An 18,586-nucleotide genomic window follows, 5' to 3' on the forward strand; every position below is an offset into this window, starting at 1 on the left:
TATTGGGAATTGGCACAGAGTTAATATTTACAGCAAACAGAGGTTTTGCAGTTTACATAACATCAATACAATCCATCATCCAAGTCTATGCTTGAGAATTTGTTTTCCTTTGTCCCTTGTTTTATTGTTTTTCAAAGTGGACATTCAGATTATTATAATAAGTGGCCATGAATGAGGTTCCTTGAAGTCCAGAGCTTCACACTTGTGTGCAATCCCACACTGGAAGATACAGCTCCTTGAAGAAGGCAGTCATTTTTACTGGAAGCAAATTCTAGGGCTTGAACCTGGCAATGGCTTGGTGCAGGCATAACTTTACAGGTTGTCTCCGGGCTGATACTGGGGTTCAGTGGCAGTGAAGTAGTCTTCCAGGAAACCTTGTAGGTATTCAAAAGTGGGGCGCTCCTCTGGGTCTTTTTTCCAGCAGTTAAGCATAAGCTCATGCAGGGAATTTGGACAGTCTTGAGGACATGGCATCCTATAGCCACGCTCTACTTGTTCCAACACCTCACGATTATTCATACCTGAAAATCAAATGAGCAAATATTAAATTCTATACAGCAGTTACTCAAGCAGCGCTGCGTGTCCCTGTTCTTTCTGTATTTAACGGTATTTCTTTCTGTTATACATTTTAAAATTCTTTTTTAAATAAATAATTAAAGTAGAACTAAAAACTTAACAGATTACTTTTTCTACAGCACTGGAACTAAACCAGGACTCAATAATTATTTTTTTTCAACCCCCCCCCCAATTTTTTTTTCCTTTACTTTGTTCATATGCTGAAATATTTCACATGTGTGGAGCAATCTCTGTGTACATACATGTGTGGGACCTATGAGTGTTTGCATTTACATATACGCACAAAGGGGTACATTTTTTAAAATTATTTTTAATATTTGTATTCATTTTATTAAAATTTACTTTCATTTGTTTAATTTAGTTTACCCTTTTTTTACATTTTCTTCATTTAAGTTTATTGCTATCCTAAGTCCCCATATGTGATAACATGGACAGGTGACAGGTAGTCTTTATGTAGACATCAAGGGTCTATAAGAATTTCTCCTCTGCCCTCAACTGTAGCAAATCAAGCACAGATTGTGTTTGATTAGCTGCTTCCTAGGCAACAATAATCACAAAATGGCAGCTAAGAAACCAGTAGTGCAGAAATCCTTGTTGCTTCTGGGTTTATTAGTCACAGAGGATATCAGGAAATGGATCATTCTCATTACTGTAAAAGCTTATTTTAACCACTTCAAGTTCAGGATGTTTTAAAACAGCCTAAGGACGTCAAGCGGTTAAAGTAGATGTAAATTCCAGCTGAATGGCATTTATTTTCTGGAGCATTGTGTATCATAATTGACTGCGAAAATAAATAATTTTCCCATTTTTGATCCTTTACGGCATCTTAGTGCTGCTTATCCCCCTGCTGCCTCTTTTTAGCCACTTTCTGTATACATGCAATACAGTGTGTGTATGGCACTTCTCATGGCATTTCCTGATGGGAACAACAGTGAACTATGCCTGCATTATGTGTGTGGAAACAGTCACATGTAATCTCCGCTGGAAGCTCGTGTGATAGGGAGACAACAACAGAGCACAAATGGGAGATTGAAACAGTACTGTGAACCTAACCTTCATGGCAAGGTTATTAGGTTTTTATTTTTTAAAGCAACAGATTTAAATTACTTTTGACATTACATTAACATGTTAAAGTGGCTGTAACCCTAAAAAAAACACATACAGTCTCTCCTCTCTCCCCTCCCGACTGTCTTTTCCTAGTCTGTGTGTGAAAGCCGATCTCCTCCCCACCTCTCCCCTCTCCTCCTGCGTATATTGCGATGTATTACATGACACACATACTTGTATCCTCTCCGTTTTAGCAAAATATTGAGTACAGTATCAGTTTTTTTTAATTATAATCCTAAATACCTTTTTGCACAGCTCCGCTGTGCGGTCACATGACCTCCCTCTGCTGGCCGGCTGACATCAGTGAGGAATCTCAGCCCCTCCAGTTGCTGTTCTTAGATCGAGGAAGGAGAGCAAAGGGAGATCACGTGACTGCACAGAGGAGCTGTGTAAAATTATATTTAGGATTTTTATTTAAAAGAAACACACACACACTGTACTTTATATCTTGCTAAAACAGAGGATACAAGTAATTGTGTTATGTGACTTTACAACCTCTTTAAAGCTAATATGTGATTTCAGTGCTTGGGTTTACATCTACTTTAATTTTCTAATGTCTAAGTGTCCATTCACATTGATCCGACTTGTCAGGCGACTTGTCAGCCTGACAAGTCGCGGTCCTCACGCTCCCATTGTGTGGTACAGGAGCCTTTCTAATAGGAGCGACACAAGTCGCTCCGACTTAGAAAAAGTGTCCTGTACTACTTCGGGGCGACCTGGAGGCGACTTGCATAGACATTCATGTTATGAAGTCCGTGCAAGTCGCGCTGCACACGACTTCACAGGTCGCCCCCTAAGTCGGAGCGACCTAATGTGAACGGGGGCTAAAAGATCTTGCATTTTGCCTGCTATTGTTGTTTTTTGAATAGGGCACACCCACCTGGATAAGGGACTCTTCCTTTTGTTACGAGTTCTGTCAGCAGAATGCCAAAAGACCACACATCTGATTTAATAGTGAACCTTCCATATAAAGCTGCCTCTGGAGCTGTCCATTTAATAGGGAACTTTGCACCTGTTGAAAAAGTAAAGTAACATCAATAGCAGGTTGTACATTCTGTTTTTTGGTACAGAGATAAATATACTTAAGAGAAGAAGTTATTTAATATGGGATTCCTTTATAAAACCAAAGTTGAACAAAAAAGTTGTCCAACAACAAAAAGTTGGATTCATATCCTATTCCAAATAATATCCACAAATTTTGCTGTCAATGGGGAAGAGAGATCGACTACCCTCCCTCAGCTGGCAGATATAGGTGGGATGGGTTGCACAACTCAGCTTCACTGTTTTTTTTTTTTTTTAACAGAGTTGTATGTGCTATTCTACCTGTTTTCTGTAAGAGGTAAAGGAGCTGGAATGTTGTTTTCTCTGCTTATGTACATTTTTTCAAAAACCACCACCCATTACTGCTGCACTGTCGTGTGAACAAGACACAATGGAGTTGATTTACTAAAACTGGAGAATGCAAAATCTGGTGCAGCTGTGCAAAGAAACCAATCAGCTTCCAGTTTTTTTTTCTGTCAAAGCTTAAATGAACAAGCTGAAGTTAGAAGCTGATTGACTACCATGCACAGCTGCACCAGATTTTGCACTCTCCAGTTCTAGTAAATCAACCCCATTATTACAGGTATTTTTGTAGCCATGACAATTTAAACAGCGTCTAAAATATTTTACATTCACACCACTCCCTGTACTCAAGGATCTTACAAAGCTTACATACATACTAGGGACAATTTACCTACCAGCAGTGTGAGAGGAAACCAAAATACCCGAAGGAAACCCACACAAAAACAGACGCACTTGTGCCTGACCTAAATTGTTTTTGGAGGTTTATGCATACAGGGTGAAAAAGCCCTTTATCTTTTTTTTTTTTTCAAAATGACAGGCTACAGGTAGTGACATTGCATGTAAAGCTTGGGTGCACATGGATCAAAATTAAGTTGGTTCAGCAGGGACTGACCAAATTTCCATCTGTGTGTGGCCCTCCCAAGTTTTGTTGAACGGGACTGCTGAAACTCTTTCATTTGATCAGGTGCTGCAGCCAATTGCCTGTACTGCTGATCATTGTATTCTGACAGTGGAGAAGTCCAGTGTCAGATCACAAAAGCAGAGCAGGGAGGATTTCTCCACCCACCTGATGGGGGAATTATATATATTTTTTTCTTTCTTTCAGCCCCTAGCTGAACGAAAAAAAAATATGTGTAAACCCAGCTTTAGTGTCCTGCCTGGTCAAACTGGATTAAGAAGCCACTTTTTGTGGTTGCGTTTTATTGTTTAGCAATTAAATAGTGATTTTAAAAAAATAACGCTCACATCAGTTTAGTAATTAAAGAACATGGCTCACCTTACCAATAAGAAACTAATTTTCACAAGCATGATTATACTAAAGTCCTGTCAGCTTTTTTTTTTTTATAGGTTGCAGCACATCCATGCGGTCTTTATTGCATTATTTGACCACTTATGGGATTGTGTGAAAACAAAATAATCAATAAATATGCTATTATACCTCTAGGGCAGGGATATGCAAACTGTGGCCCTGTTGCAAAACTACAAGTCCCATCATGCCTCTGCCTCTGGGTATCATGCTTGTGGCTGTCAGAGTCTTGCTATGCTTCATGGGACTTGTAGTTCTAAAACATCTGGAGGGCCACAGTTTGCATATCCCTGCTCTAGGGTTAGATCAGACATCGCTAAATGGCAGACTGTGGCCCAGACTGAGCGTAAGTTCTATCTGGAACTCTGCGGCCATGACACTTAGCAGGCTGGGTGTCCTCTCCTGGGTGTGAGATAAAGTTGGTGGTGGCGGGGATACGGAAATTAAGATGTGAAGGGGAACTGTAATGTTGGGGGGGGGGGGGGGGGTTTAATCCCACTGACCACCAACCCAAGGCAATTTTTACTCCCACTGAGCCCTGTTGCTAGGACATTTTTTCGCTACTAACAGTCCCCAAACAGTGATGGCTGGTGAACTGACCCTTTGTTTAAAGAGTTCGGGGAACCCTGGGTTAGACACTCTATCAAGCTTTTATTGCTGTGTGCCTATTAGTGAGCTTCATTCTCTCTTTTAAATGGTGACCATTTTCTGATCTGCAATTAGGGGCCAGACATGGTATTCGTAAGCTGCTGAAGGATATCATGCTTAGGGCTACACTCCTAACATTTCAGGTCTTGCAAGGTAATTTTGGCCTACCGCCCTTGATGGGCTTTAGATATCTTCAATTATGACATGCGGTTCGGGCCCAATTTCCTGCCCCACCTATGTTGGAGACTGACCTCTTGGAAGACCTTTTGGCACAGGAAGCACTCTCTAAACCCTTGGCAACAATGGCTGACTGACATACCCAACTTAGACGAAGAGACATGGGAGGTCTGCTTCGGGAGCTGCTCCAGACTGGAGATAGCATCCAGAGACAAGTTGATCAAAACCAAGTTCTTACGTAGGGTATACTATACGACCCAGAGACTGCACAGAATCTACCCCCAAGGTCTCCTATTTGTACTAGATGTCTCACATCGGAGGGTACATATTTTCATATGTTCTGAACGAGCCCGTGGGTGGCCCAGTTCTGGAAGGAGGTGTTTGACATTATCAACACCCGCCTACAGCTCTCGGTCCCCTGCACTCCGGAGCTGGTGCTCCTGGGCATCCCGGATGATGTCCGGTGGCCTAGATACACTAAGCTGCTGATATCCTTTTTTGCTATACTATGCAAATATAGAAATGATGCTCAAGTGGGCTTCCCCCTCCCCCCCCCCCCACAACGTCATCATGGGAAATCATCATTAATGGGGCCTTGTCAATGCATAAATTTACTTATATTAATAGGAATTGCCCCCAGAAGTATGAAAAAATCTGGCAACCATGGCTAGACTGTTGATTGTTCTTGGCGTTATTCTGACTCTGTTTATGGAGTGTAAAGCATATGATAACCGATCCGACATGTTTGTATAAATGTTTGAATATCTCCTGTTTAATTGGTATGTACATCTAAAAACCTTTGTTTTATATGTACCATTATTTTTTTCAAGAAAGAGCAACCCTGTTTTGTTTAAAAAAAAAAAAAAAACGGTGACCATTTTAACAGAGAAAGAAAGTGAGGTTGTCCTCAGAATAAGAAACAAGAGATAAGGAGAAATCTTCCCATGGGGAGACCTGTTCTGGGGACAATTGTCTGAGAGGGGAATACCTCAATTCCTCTGATATTCTGTAGTTCCTCTGGGATGTGGAGTACAAGGAAACTCTCCAAAGAAACACAGAGAACAAAAAATAATCTGGTATGGATTTTAATTCTTCCCTGCTCTATCCAGAGCTAAAAAAAAATAACCTTTGGCTTTACATACACTTTAATACACCATTCTGTAAGCTAGAATGTGAATTCACCTAATTGCCTCTTTGCTCAGGGCCATAAAATAATAATCACTATGTTTAAAGGCAAACAACAAATTGTTAGCTGTAGTAAAAATAATAAGTTTACAATGCTTGGACTAGAAACAAACACCATCTGTCATTGGCAAGTTGTGGGGACTGAAGTGTCAGACAGTACAAGACGAATCATGACCACATACTGAGGTTAGGTGCTGAAACGAATTGAGAAAAACCAAAGGTCAACTTTTTCTTCATTGCACAGCTATTCTGAATCTACTGTATGTTAGGCACAACAATGACTGTACCGTAATATCTGCTCACTTGAAAACACAACCTCGTCTTTATATAAGCCATGTATGTTTTATAACTGTCAACAGCACTTACGAGCAAAGAGGGCAACTAGAGTCATAAATTATATCTAAAGTGACATAGTATTTCAACAGTAGTATCGCACATAGGAAAACGTACCCCTTATCAGAGTGACGGCAACAGGGTTTTTTCTAAGTGCAATGTTTTATACTCAGTTTCTCTGATGCAAGCTTTTCCTATGTTCCTTGGATATGGATTCTTATGTAATGTACAAGACCAGACAGAAAATGGACAAGATTCACGCAATGTGCAGGACAGCTCACAGCTTTGCAGTCTGACAAGTAATCAAAGGCACTGAGCCTGACAAAGAGGCAGAACGCAGCAGGACAACTGTATGAGAATGAGACACACTTCTTCATGCATTTCATCACATCTTCATCCTTTCAAATATTCTGATTGCTCTTGACATCTTTCAAATCCCTTGTATACTTCAAAGCCTTCTAGGCATTTTATTATTGGATATATGAGCTGGTTGATTAACCTTTTTCTGTCTGTACAATGTACATACCTGTATATGGCTCATTATTTTTTTTCCCATCTTTATTATTAAATGAGCTTAAGTGTTGGTAGTATATTTATTTTAATGTCATTTTTGTCTTCTTCCAGAGCACAATTTTATTCAGTTAGTACAGAATGTATGTAATGATTTATGGACTAGATAGTGTAAAGTGGTGGGCACAAGTAACACCTTCAGGATCTGTAGTAGGTAAGCAAGGACAGCCCACTAAAGCTTAGCTGGTTGTAAATGAGCTTCTTCTACATGCAACATACAGCATAATAATTACAGTAGCTATTTACCATAAATTCTTTATTCAAAGACATCTACGTTAGTTATTAGTACATCTAGCCTTAAAACGTTAAGTATGGCCAAAGCTATTTTGGCCCCACTTCTCCTATGGATCACAGGAGTGCACTTCGTTCTGCACTCCTGTGACCCGTATTCAACTGTCAGGTGACATCACTCAGCCGATTCAGGCTCTGGAAATATCCTGACTTTACAGTCCGGATCCACCCATATGCCTGGACCAGCAGTTTGCTCAGCCTCTCAGCGAGCCACTGACAGCCTGGGCCAGCTGCTCCCATCCCCTCCGCAGCCCAGATCTCCAGTATGAGTGATGAGGTGGCAGAGCAGAAAGTCGGTGACTGACAGTCACCAGCTCTCTGCAGACTGAACACCTAGGACTAAGCAATCAATGGTTTTGATCGCTCAGTTCTCAGTGTAGAGCTGGTGGGGGACAGCTGCAGCTGGGATTGGTGCTGCAGCCATCTAGGCGAGTATGATTGTTTATATTTTGTATTACTGAACTTCTCCTTTAACCACTTCTGGACCGGAAGATTTTGCTGCTTAATGACCAGGCCCTATTTTGCGATTCGGCACTGCATTACTTTAACGGACAATTGCACGGTCGTGCGACGCTGTACCCAAATAAAATTGAAGTTCTTTTTTTTCCACAAATAGAGATTTTGTTTTGGGGGTATTTGATCACCTGTGCAATTTTTATTGTTTGCGCTATAAACAAAAAAAAGCGACAATTTTGTAAAAAAAAAAACAACAATATTTTTCACATTCTGCTATATAACATTCCCAAAAAAAAAATTTAAAAATCAAAATTTTTTAACGTTAGGCCAATTTGTTTTCTGCTACATAATTTTGGTAAAAAAAAAATCGCAATAATCGTATTTTGATTGGTTTGCGGAAAAGTTATTTTCCTGAAATCTAGGAGCCAGCTAAAAAAGTTAGGAGCCAGTTTTTTTTTTTTTTAAACTAACAACCAAGCTTTATTTAATAAAAAGGATACTAAATTTACACATAAATACGACTAGAACCCCACTCTCCTCTAAAGCACAATTGGATGAAAACAGACTGTCTGTCTCTTTCCATCCGATGCCATCTGATCCGATCCACGGGATGGATAGAAAATAGAACCACCATCTGTCTGCTTTTGGTGGACAGGATCAGATGGCGGCAGATTACTGCTCCATAGAGGAGAATCAAGGGTCCGATCAGGTCTGCCTGAAAAACTGACAGGCGGACCTGATCAGACAGCCCGTGTGAAAGGGGCCTTCGGCTGTGGCATGGCGATGAGGAAAAAAAAAAAGGATATATATATATATATATATATATATATATATTTATATATATTTATATATATATATATATTTTTTTTTTTAATAATTAAAAAAAAAAGAAAAAAATATTATTATTTTTTTTTTTTACATTTAAAAAATAAATTAAATAATAATAACCACACTCCCTGTCAAAGGTAACTAACTGGACAGGGAGATGGTAATGAATGAATTGAGAACAAAAAGGCAGTGGAAACAGTCATTACAACAGTCATTACTCCCGGCCTCCACAAGAGGGCGCCAGTTCCCCATTGGAAGCCTGTCATCTCAAGTAGGCCGAAAAGCCGGGCCTCAATTTTCGGACGGCCCGGAAGTCTGTGCACTCCGTGCGCGGAAGTCCGGGCAAAAATGACAGGACACCTTCTGCAGGGCACCCCCAGGCGCCAGGTCGCTAATTCTAGTCGCAAATGCGACCTGGCGCCCGGGGATTGTCGAGCCCTGTACTAACTACGGCAAAGATTTATGTCATTTTTATTGCTTTTTTTTTTTTTACTAGTAATGGCGGCGATCTGCGAAATTATGCGGGATTGCGGCGGACAGATCGGACCCCCAACTGAAATTTTTTACACTTTTGGGGGTACCAGTGACATTACTACAGTAATCAGTACTAAAAATATGCACTATTACTGTAATAATGACACTGGCAGGGAAGGGGTTAACACTATGGGTGATCAAGGGGTTAAATGTAAGCCTAGGGGAGTGATTCTAACTGTGGGGGGGTTGGGCTTCTGAAATTATCATAGAGACACCTGATCCTTTATAGCAGGAGGCAGAAGGACGGACGGGTTTGTTTACATCAGCCGTCCGTCCTTCTCTGACAGAGAGAGATCGCCGGTGTCAGGCGGCAATCGGAGCCGCCTGACACATGCATTGGCTCCCCGGCTGACGAGCAGGGGCGAGAGCACGCCGCCGCCGGCGCGCGCTCGCCCCCGCCGGCGCGCGCTCGCCCCCTAGCCTCCTGAGAGCAAGCGATGTAGAACTACTTCGGTTTGCCCAGGAGCGGCTGCCTGCCACAGTAAATCTGCGGCGGGCGGTCGTGTAGTGGTTAAACTATACTAAAGTGTAAATGACTAAGAGGATGCACTCTGCCATCTCTTATGGCTCTCTATGTACTACTTTCTTGTAAAATTAATGCGGTAGTAAACCAAAGTAAAAGAAAAAAAACAAAAAAATTTATCTGCAAGGCAATGTCATCATATGCTAGTATGCATCGCACTCTGAATATCTTCGAAACAGTGCAAGTTTAGAAGATATTCACAGTACCTACAGGTAAACCTTATAATAGGCTTACCTGTAGGTATATGTGGTAAAACTGAGTTTACTACCACTTTAAGTTAATGCACACTTGCTAATTAGCAGGATAGGTCGCCTAGAACATCAACTGTGTCCTTAAATCCTTGAAGTGGCCTGAAATGCTCTACTATTGTTCATACACATAACACATTATTTTTCAGTGTAGGCCACCATTGTCTGGTTGGCAAGGATACAGACTTCAGACCTCCAGCTGTTCTTTTACATTATTATGAAGTACTGCCTATTGGTTCTAATTAGTTACATATTAAATAATTTGTAGATATCCAAAGAAATGAATCTTACCTTGCCTTGCCGTGTATTCATTGTCTTCAATTAATCTGGCAAGACCAAAGTCTGCAATTTTGCAGATTAGGCCATTTCCAACCAAAATATTTGCAGACCTCAGATCTCTGTGTATGTAATTCATACGTTCAATATAGGCCATACCAGCAGCAACCTAGGAAACCACAAGTATAGTAGCAGAAATTAAAATCAGGTTTTAATTCACAAATGAAGATCTTGAGTGGATTAAAAAAAAAAAAAAAAGCCAGAAAAAAATCCCCTTTATTGAATTGATTGGTATGCAACTGCTTTGTCTAGTGTCTTAATGGCTCGGTTCACACTGCCGCTACTTGGGATACAACTTATGAGACCCCAATTGCATGACATGTCAATTTCAATGTTAGTCAATAAGAGCTGTCTTAATTAGCACTACTGAAGTCGCTCCGACTTTAGAAAAAGTTCCTGTACTACTTTAGGACTACTTCTATACTTCAAGTCACCTGGCAAAGTCGCACTGCAAGTTGCGCGACTTTCAGGTTGCGGCAGTGTGAACTGACACTAAGAGCCGGTTCACACTACTCCGACTCAAAGTCGCCCCATGAAGGAGCGACTTTTTAGCGCCGACTGTAGCGCGACTTTGAAGAGACTTAAATGATAGGCGACTTTGTCTGTGGGGAATGCCTGGGTAATCTTTTTCTTCTTCCTGGAAAGTCTGATCACAGTAGCTTGAAAATAGATAAGGATCCGACTTAGAGGCAACTCCCATTGAAGACTATGTGCACAAGTCGGATAGGGGTCACTCACCTTGAAGTAGTACAGGAACCTTCAGTAGTGCATATTAAGACGGCTCTCATTAATTTACATTGAATTTGTAATGACAGGAGACTTGGGGTGACTTGAGGGCACACAAGTCATGTCCCAATTCGGAGTAGTGTGAACCGAGTCTTATACCGACTCAGTCATTCTTATATATTTGTAAACAATTTTATGATTAAAGTTGTTGTAAATCTCAGACATTAAATATAAACCCATATCCCTCTATAGAAGTGATGGGGAACCTTTGCACCCCAAATGTTTTGGAACTCCATTTAAAAGGATGCTCAACTATACTGCAGAGTGCATGAGCATCATCGGAAATGTAGTTCCAAAACATCTGGGGTGCCAAGGTTCGCCATCACTGCTCTATAGCGTGTACTTGTCTCAATTAAGAGCACTAAGTGTCATTTCTGTCTGCTGCTTCCGTCTTCTGCTATCAGCATGAGTCACTTCTGGCAAGTCTTCACCAAAAGAAAAAAATGGTGACAGGGAAAGGACCTCCAGCTGATTGACAGCTTCAGCTCTGTTCCTGTGTGCAGTGTAAGGGGGGGGGGGGGGGCTTTCCCTCCAATCAGCTGTCAGAGCTCTCCTTATTTAGCTCCTCAGAGTGTAAGTTCAGTTCCCTGCCCCTTTTTTCTGAGCCCTAATACAAGCTTTATAAATTTAGGATGAATGAATGAAGTGAAGACTGCAGATAAACAGGTACAGCTTATGTAGGAGGATTTGTTTCATCTCTGTGTATCACCTGAGGTCAGTCACTTCACTGGGTATATGTAGGGGTTTACAACCACTTTAAGTATATTCACTGGTTTTCTCATTCAAATTCATGATCATGTCTTTCTCAGTACTCAGTGGCTAACAAAGAGACATATTTAGAATGTCAGCTATTCAGGCTCCAAAACAATGGGGGGCATCCTTTCTTGGTAGGTCCAGGCCAAGCATATGCCCTATAGACCTGATTCATATGAAAAGCCAAATGGCATTCCTAACATTCCCTGTTGTAGTTTCCTTCATAGCAAACAGAAATAAGAGGCCAGAGACAGAAGCTGTTTTCCTTACAATGGAAGGAATTCCAGCAAGGGCATAGGCCTGTCCCTATGGAAAGGGTCAAGACTATGTCCCTACAAGAAGAAAAGGGGGTTTAAATGTGCCTCTACGAACAGTCAAAGTATGCACATGTTCTTGTAACATAGCAACAGTACACAAATGTTATTTTTTTTAAAAAATTCATAAATCTTTATTAATACATAGTAAAAACAAAAAGTATATCACTCTAATAGATAAAGCAGTCAATACATAGTGACAGGATTAGTACAAATACAGATAGAAAATGCTGGAGCTACGCGTTTCGCATTATGCGCTTCCTCAGGGTCCAGCAAAGGAGAGTATGTTTACATACTCTCTACATAGTGATATACTTTTTGTTTTTACTATGTATTAATAAAGATTTATGAATTTTTTAAAAAAAATAACATTTGTGTACTGTTGCTATGTTACAAGAACATGTGCATACTTTGACTGTTCGTAGAGGCACATTTAAACCCCCTTTTCTTCTTGTAGGGACATAGTCTTGACCCTTTCCATAGGGACAGGCCTATGCCCTTGCTGGAATTCCTTCCATTGTTTGCATATGGGGGCAGGTGCCATTATAATCTCTGATTAAAAAGACCCCAATCCCCCCTTCCATCCATACTGTCTGTTTTCCTTACAAGTGACAGGTGCTGAAGAAATATTCTATATTTGAACTGTACCTGGGCTGCCATATCCACTAAATTTGGCAACTTCAAAGCTCGTCCTTCTCCATCTTTCAGGAATTCCAGCAAGCTCCCTAAAATACAGCAATATTTACGATAATATTGTCATTAGTCTGTCCACACTGTGTTCACTTTTACCATTTCATCATTAATAACAGAAGGAAGAACCTGGAAAACAATAGCACATCATTCTGCCAAATGTAGGGTAAAAATAACAGCTGCAGGCATCAACAGCAATATTTCCTTAGCTGTGTTTGGAGAAAAGCAAACATGAATGTTTAATGCAGTCACACTCACGTTCTTAGTTTTGAACATGTTCTAGTATGGAAAAAACAATTAACAATTGATTTAAATTACTGCAACATACAAGGCATTAAGTATAATATACTTTAAGACCCGTTGCACAGGCGTCATCATTTACTGATACGCCTGTATGCAAGGGGCCAAAAACTGTGTTTAAAGACCTGAGTGTGCAAGGACATGAGTAATGTTGAGTATAGGCGAGTATAGGCAAGTAAAATTCTTCTTCTATTGTGATATTGTCATTCATATTTATATTCTTGATCGTCCTCCTCCCAATCGGCCTAGAAAGCCCCATCTTTCTCTTTTCTGTGTTATTGTCATTCATACTTACGATACCCGTGTGCAAGGGGCCACAACGAGTAAACAAGCGAGTACATTTCTGCACTCAAATGAAAAATGTTTTATTTTTGTTTTACCGCTCTGTACTCAACGCTGTATTAATGATACTCAGCTGTGCGCAATGTCCAATAGACAACAATGCATCTCATTTCAGATCATAAAAAAACTAAAGCATTTTTTAGTCTCATGTGCACTAGGCAGACAGGGAACAATGTACACACAGTAGGCTCTAATATTTTTGTTGTTATAGTGAGTGGCAGAGGAGTGGCAATGTTGGCTGTGATTCAGTCTGTATGCCATACTGCCAAATGCAAGGGAGTTCTGCATGTCGGTGCTAAGCATGTGATCACTAGACCCTAAAGTAAACTGGGGGGGAAGAGGGAGTGTCAACAACAGTGTGGAGGGTTCTGCTTCACGCATAATACCATATGTATCTAACAACTCAAGACCAGGACCTTGTTTGCCTTATGAGCTATTTACTTCACTAGAAAACAAATAGAAGTGAGCCCAGGTTCATAGGATGAGCCTAGCCATTATTTTGTCCATTGCTATTGTTCTTTACCTCCTGCAAGGCCCATAGCCAACAGTGAATCATGTGTGCTAAAATAGACTAGCTGACTTTTTTTCTGGCCAAACCTAATTAACCTGGGCACACCCTAATCACTACGTGTGGTGTCGACTTCCCTTACTGCTCGGGTTTACTATGCTTCAATTTGTGAATGAACAGGAAGCCGCTCAGCACAGAGCACTTCCTATTCATTTACTGTCCAGTGCAGCTGAGGCTGCAGAGGAAGACGTGTTTGAGCTTTGGGGTGCACATCCTAATGCAATAGGCTGCACACTCCTATGCTAATCAGGCTGTAATAAGCAGGTAGGATTGCCTTATTCTAGTTGAATCGTCTGATCACGGGAAAGGCATGGCCGGAGACAACGGACGTTGCTCTCCTTTCCATGGTTCCAGGATTAATCAAACATATCAAAAAGGGAATTTTCAGATTCTTTCTTATGGCAGGTAGGGCCTTGATTCCTAGACATTGGAAGTCCTCCACATTACCTACTATAGGGGAAATGGGTTATAGAACCTAATTATATCATGAGTATAGAAGAAATGTTAGCCATGGCCAACAAAACTTTTACTAAGTTTAGTAACTTGTGGCTTCTGGTTTCCATGGACTTTATTTCCGGATTTGCCAAAATTATTACCATTTTTGAGGCATTACTTCTCTGTAATTGATTTTGTTTTGGAAACGTATTGGTCTGTTCACCAGCACCACCCCCACCTCCCATCCGGATCCCCCCCCCCCATCAGGTTTTTTCTCCCTGATCCTTCTATCTTTTTCTGTCTATCTCATATAATAGTCTCTTGAAAAGGTGGCGCTGACGATACCCTTGAATTCTAACTAGTACCGTTACTACCTTTCTTCTGTGATATTTTGCAGCCCTCTTTGAATCTGTAACAACTTCAGGCAAAATTTTTTATTTTCCCATGCAGTGGGGCTTTGCCAACACTGCATGGGTTATCTACTCCTTTTGTTCAGGGGCGCAAGAAAAGGCTATACTTACCCAATCCTTTGATCCTCCAGAAAACCGTGCTCCCCCCGTGTCCAGCGGTGGACTGTTCCTGCCGTCCTGACATCCAGAGCTGGTCTATGAGCGTAATGACATCAGGAACAGTCCATTCACAAGACCGCTAGCCTGCAGGGGAGCAGGAGCAGCCGGGACCGGTCTTGTGCTTGGAGGATTGGTGGATTAGGTAAGCATATCTCCATTCTCCCCACCCCTGGACAAAAACAAGCAGTTAAAAATGTATTTGTCCAGACTTCTTCTTCAACCCCTTGCCTTGAGGCAAGAGTGTGTAAATCGAGTATGGCTGAATTAATATATATGTATTTCAACTGTGTATTAGCTGTTTGACTAGAGCTTCTCTTTAAATCTAAGACTTTTTAAAATGATCGAGAAAAGTTCACAATTTCTGTATGCTTTTCTAAAATGACATTAGACATAGACTACATTTGAATTAAGTAAGTTTTTAAATAACTTCAAGTAAATTCCTGTACAATCAATTAGGTAGCTTTCATGTTTGACTAAAATAGCAAAAATAAAGTACAGACTAAAAAAAAAAAATAAATAAATAAAAATTAAACTATTAATATATATAAATATTAATACAGTATATATTAAACTATTTTGAGAACGTTTTGATCCAGCAGGTGGAGCTATAGGATCTTTTTTACATATATATATATCTATCTGTTTACAGACTCTGTAGGTGTGATTTACATTCAGAAGTGGATGACTCATTGGCAATGAATCATCCTAGTTCCTCATTCCTTATCCTATGGCTCTGGTCCCAGGTTTCATTCAGACAAAGGGAGCCACAAAGAAGGCAGTGACTTCTGTGCTGTTTCTGCCAAGTTTTCTAAAAAGCCTTTGTCATACAAAAAATGTATTTTTAAAACAAAGAATATTAAATGACATCAATATTTGGTGTGTCCTTGCCTTTAAAACAGCATCAGCCAATTCTGTTTGGATTAATGATCGTATTTTAACCTACAGTACATTTTATCTTGTTGATCATCAACACCTGTTTAGTATAATTGTTTAAAGCATAAGGCCCCGTTCACATAGGGGCGACGCTACTTCGGAGGTCGCGGTGCGAGCAGCGCGCCGCGACCTCGGAGCGGCCGCCACGGACTTCATAACATTGAAGTCTATGGCGGTCGCCTCCTGGTCGCCCCAAAGAAGCTCCGGACCCTTTTTCTAAGTTGGAGCGACTTGTGTCGCTCCTATTAGAACGGGTCCGCAGCTTCCCTATGGGAGGCGACCTATGGCGACCTGTGAGGCGACCAGGTCGCCTTAGTGTGAATGGGGGCTTACTCCACTTTTTTTGAGAAAAAAAATATTCCCCTCTGGATGATTTATGAAATTTGCAATGATTTTAACAAACTTTGTTGCAGATTCCTACCTTTTGTTATGTTGAAGAAAAAAATGTTGAAAAACAAAATGTTTGTCTGTGTGCAGAACAAATCTGTATGGGAGTGTTTTTATAATTATCACTCAGCTGCTGCACCTGCAAGGCTCTAATGAGGAAAGTTGCAGGGTCTGCATCCCTTTAGACGTAATGTCACTTTGAAAGTATCACACCAAAAATGAAATTTTTATTGCAGGGGATGGCCAAAATTTGACTTGTATCTTAGTGGAGACTTCTGGGAAAATCAGTAAGTCAATCACAAAAGCAGGAAATTATGTTTCTAGGGCGTGTTCTGTGTACAGAACAACTCCAGGTAGCCATATTACATTGCATTTTACAGAAGATTACAGCAGCTGCAGATTGAAAGGGAAGGTAATTTTAATAACATTCAATTACAATATGAATGTGTCACAACAACATCATTTTTTAAAATAATTTGCTAAGTTTTTTTCCCACAAAAGTGGAGTTACCCTTTATTCATGCACTGGACCATAGGTATACAATATCTTTCTTCTTCTGCTTAGTTAACCTTTGCAGACAATGGAATGAATTCCATACAACTGAAGCAGTGTGGCTCTGCTTTCCTTCATCACCTATGTATAATGATTATACTGTATATATTTAACATTATAGAATGTGAGTTGAGCTTTACTGCTAAGTATTACTAAGTATTACTTCTGACCTTTGCTCATATATTCAGTGACAATGTAGATAGGTTCTTCCGAGACCACTGCATACAGCTGCACCAGTTTATCATGTTTCAGCTTTTTCATAATCTGAGCTTCTTCCAGGAAAGACTCTGGAGACATGGTCCCTGGCTTTAATGTCTTTATCGCCACCTTGGTGTTTCCATTCCATGTGCCTACAAGTAGGAAGACCAATACAGATATACATTAGCTGATAATATACTTATGGAGGCATACATATGAAAAAAAAGAGCTCCCCACCACCAGCAGTGCATGCAGAGGTGTTTGGCTGTGTATAGATTCACTACAGTCATTGAACCATTACAAAATGTATATATGGTAAAAATGCAATTCCAGACATGAAACAAATATGGTCTAGCCAGGTATTCCCATCACTAAGTTAAGGTAAATTAGGAAATCTACGAGGGAGATTTACTAAAATTGGAGCACTCAGAAAATGGCGCAGCTGTGCCTGGTAGCCAATCAGCTTCGAGCTTCTGCTTGTTCAATTATGCTTTGACAATAAATTCTGGAAGCGGATTGGTTTCTTTGCACAGCTGCACCAGATTTTGCTCTCTCCAGTTTTAGTAAATCCCCCCTTACTTGTCTTGCAGACTTTAAAGCCTGGTACACACAAGTCGGGTTTTTTTTCGTTCAATCCAGCGAGCTGAACGTAAAAAAAAAAAAAAAAAAAATGAATAGCTCCGGAGGAGCCACTGTACTAGCAATCTGATGTTAGTACAGCGATCTCCCCCACTGAGCTATTGTGTTCTGACAAGGGGACGGCCCTCCCGCTAGAACACGTCGGTCAGCATCAGATTGGTAGACCTGTTGGACCGGCTGCCGTACCAATATTTGGCCGGTGTGTACTGGGCTTAATGTCACTCTGGGGGATGTGCCTTTTACAGCTGAGTAGGTCTAAATCAGGAAAAAAATCTCAGCTAGCACGATATTGTGTAGCTTTTTTGATATACGTAACATTTTAAGGTACACCTGCACTTATTTAAGTAACCAGCAGACTTTATACTTTATAGTAGGTGCTCACTCTTAACTTTGCTGCACTTTCCATTGTTGTAGGGTCTGGAAAAACTAATGCAAATACTGTCTTTCTAGAAGTTGCACAGGATTAAGCACTGTCCAATTAGCCACTCAAGCGCTAAGAAATGAATTGTGAGAGGCAGAAGGGAGTTAATGTGCAAGTACATTTTTTTTGGAGCTCTGTGGGTGGATTGGGGTTAAAGTGTGGTAAATGTAAGAACAGTCACCACATGGGGATCCTGCTACACCTTAGGGCTAATTCAATAAACAAGTTCTTAACCACTTAAGCCCCGGAAGATTTTACTCCCTTCCTGACTAGGGCCTATCTTGCGATTCGGCACTGCGTGACTTTAACGGACAATTGCGCGGTCGTGCGACGCTGTTCTTTTGGTGGTGTGATTTTTTGATCATGCGCTATAAACAAAAAAAGAGCGTAAATTTTGCAAAAATAACAATATTTTTCACATTTTTTATATAGAAATTCCCTCCCAAAAATGTAAAAATCTAAATTTTTTAACATTTTAGGCCAATTTGTTTTATGCTACATATGTTTGGTAAAAAA

General features: G+C 40.5%; 1 protein-coding gene across 4 annotated transcripts in view; it reads right to left on the reverse strand.

The window, feature by feature from the left end:
• Positions 1-18,586, reverse strand: part of FYN (FYN proto-oncogene, Src family tyrosine kinase) — a 307,032-nt gene continuing 288,446 nt past the window's right edge. For all 4 annotated transcript variants that reach the window (XM_082249084.1, XM_082249085.1, XM_082249082.1 and 1 more), the window contains 5 exons: positions 16,983-17,162; positions 12,685-12,761; positions 10,139-10,292; positions 2,564-2,695; positions 1-521 (listed from right to left, as the gene is read on the reverse strand). In XM_082249084.1, coding sequence (XP_082105210.1) covers positions 313-521; positions 2,564-2,695; positions 10,139-10,292; positions 12,685-12,761; positions 16,983-17,162 — 752 coding nt within the window. In that variant the 3' untranslated portion in view covers positions 1-312. The remainder of the gene's footprint in view (positions 522-2,563; positions 2,696-10,138; positions 10,293-12,684; positions 12,762-16,982; positions 17,163-18,586) is intronic.

This window comes from Pelophylax lessonae (genome assembly GCF_965119305.1).
Source record: "Pelophylax lessonae genome assembly, chromosome: 3".
In the NCBI taxonomy this organism is placed as follows: Eukaryota; Metazoa; Chordata; class Amphibia; order Anura; family Ranidae; genus Pelophylax; species Pelophylax lessonae.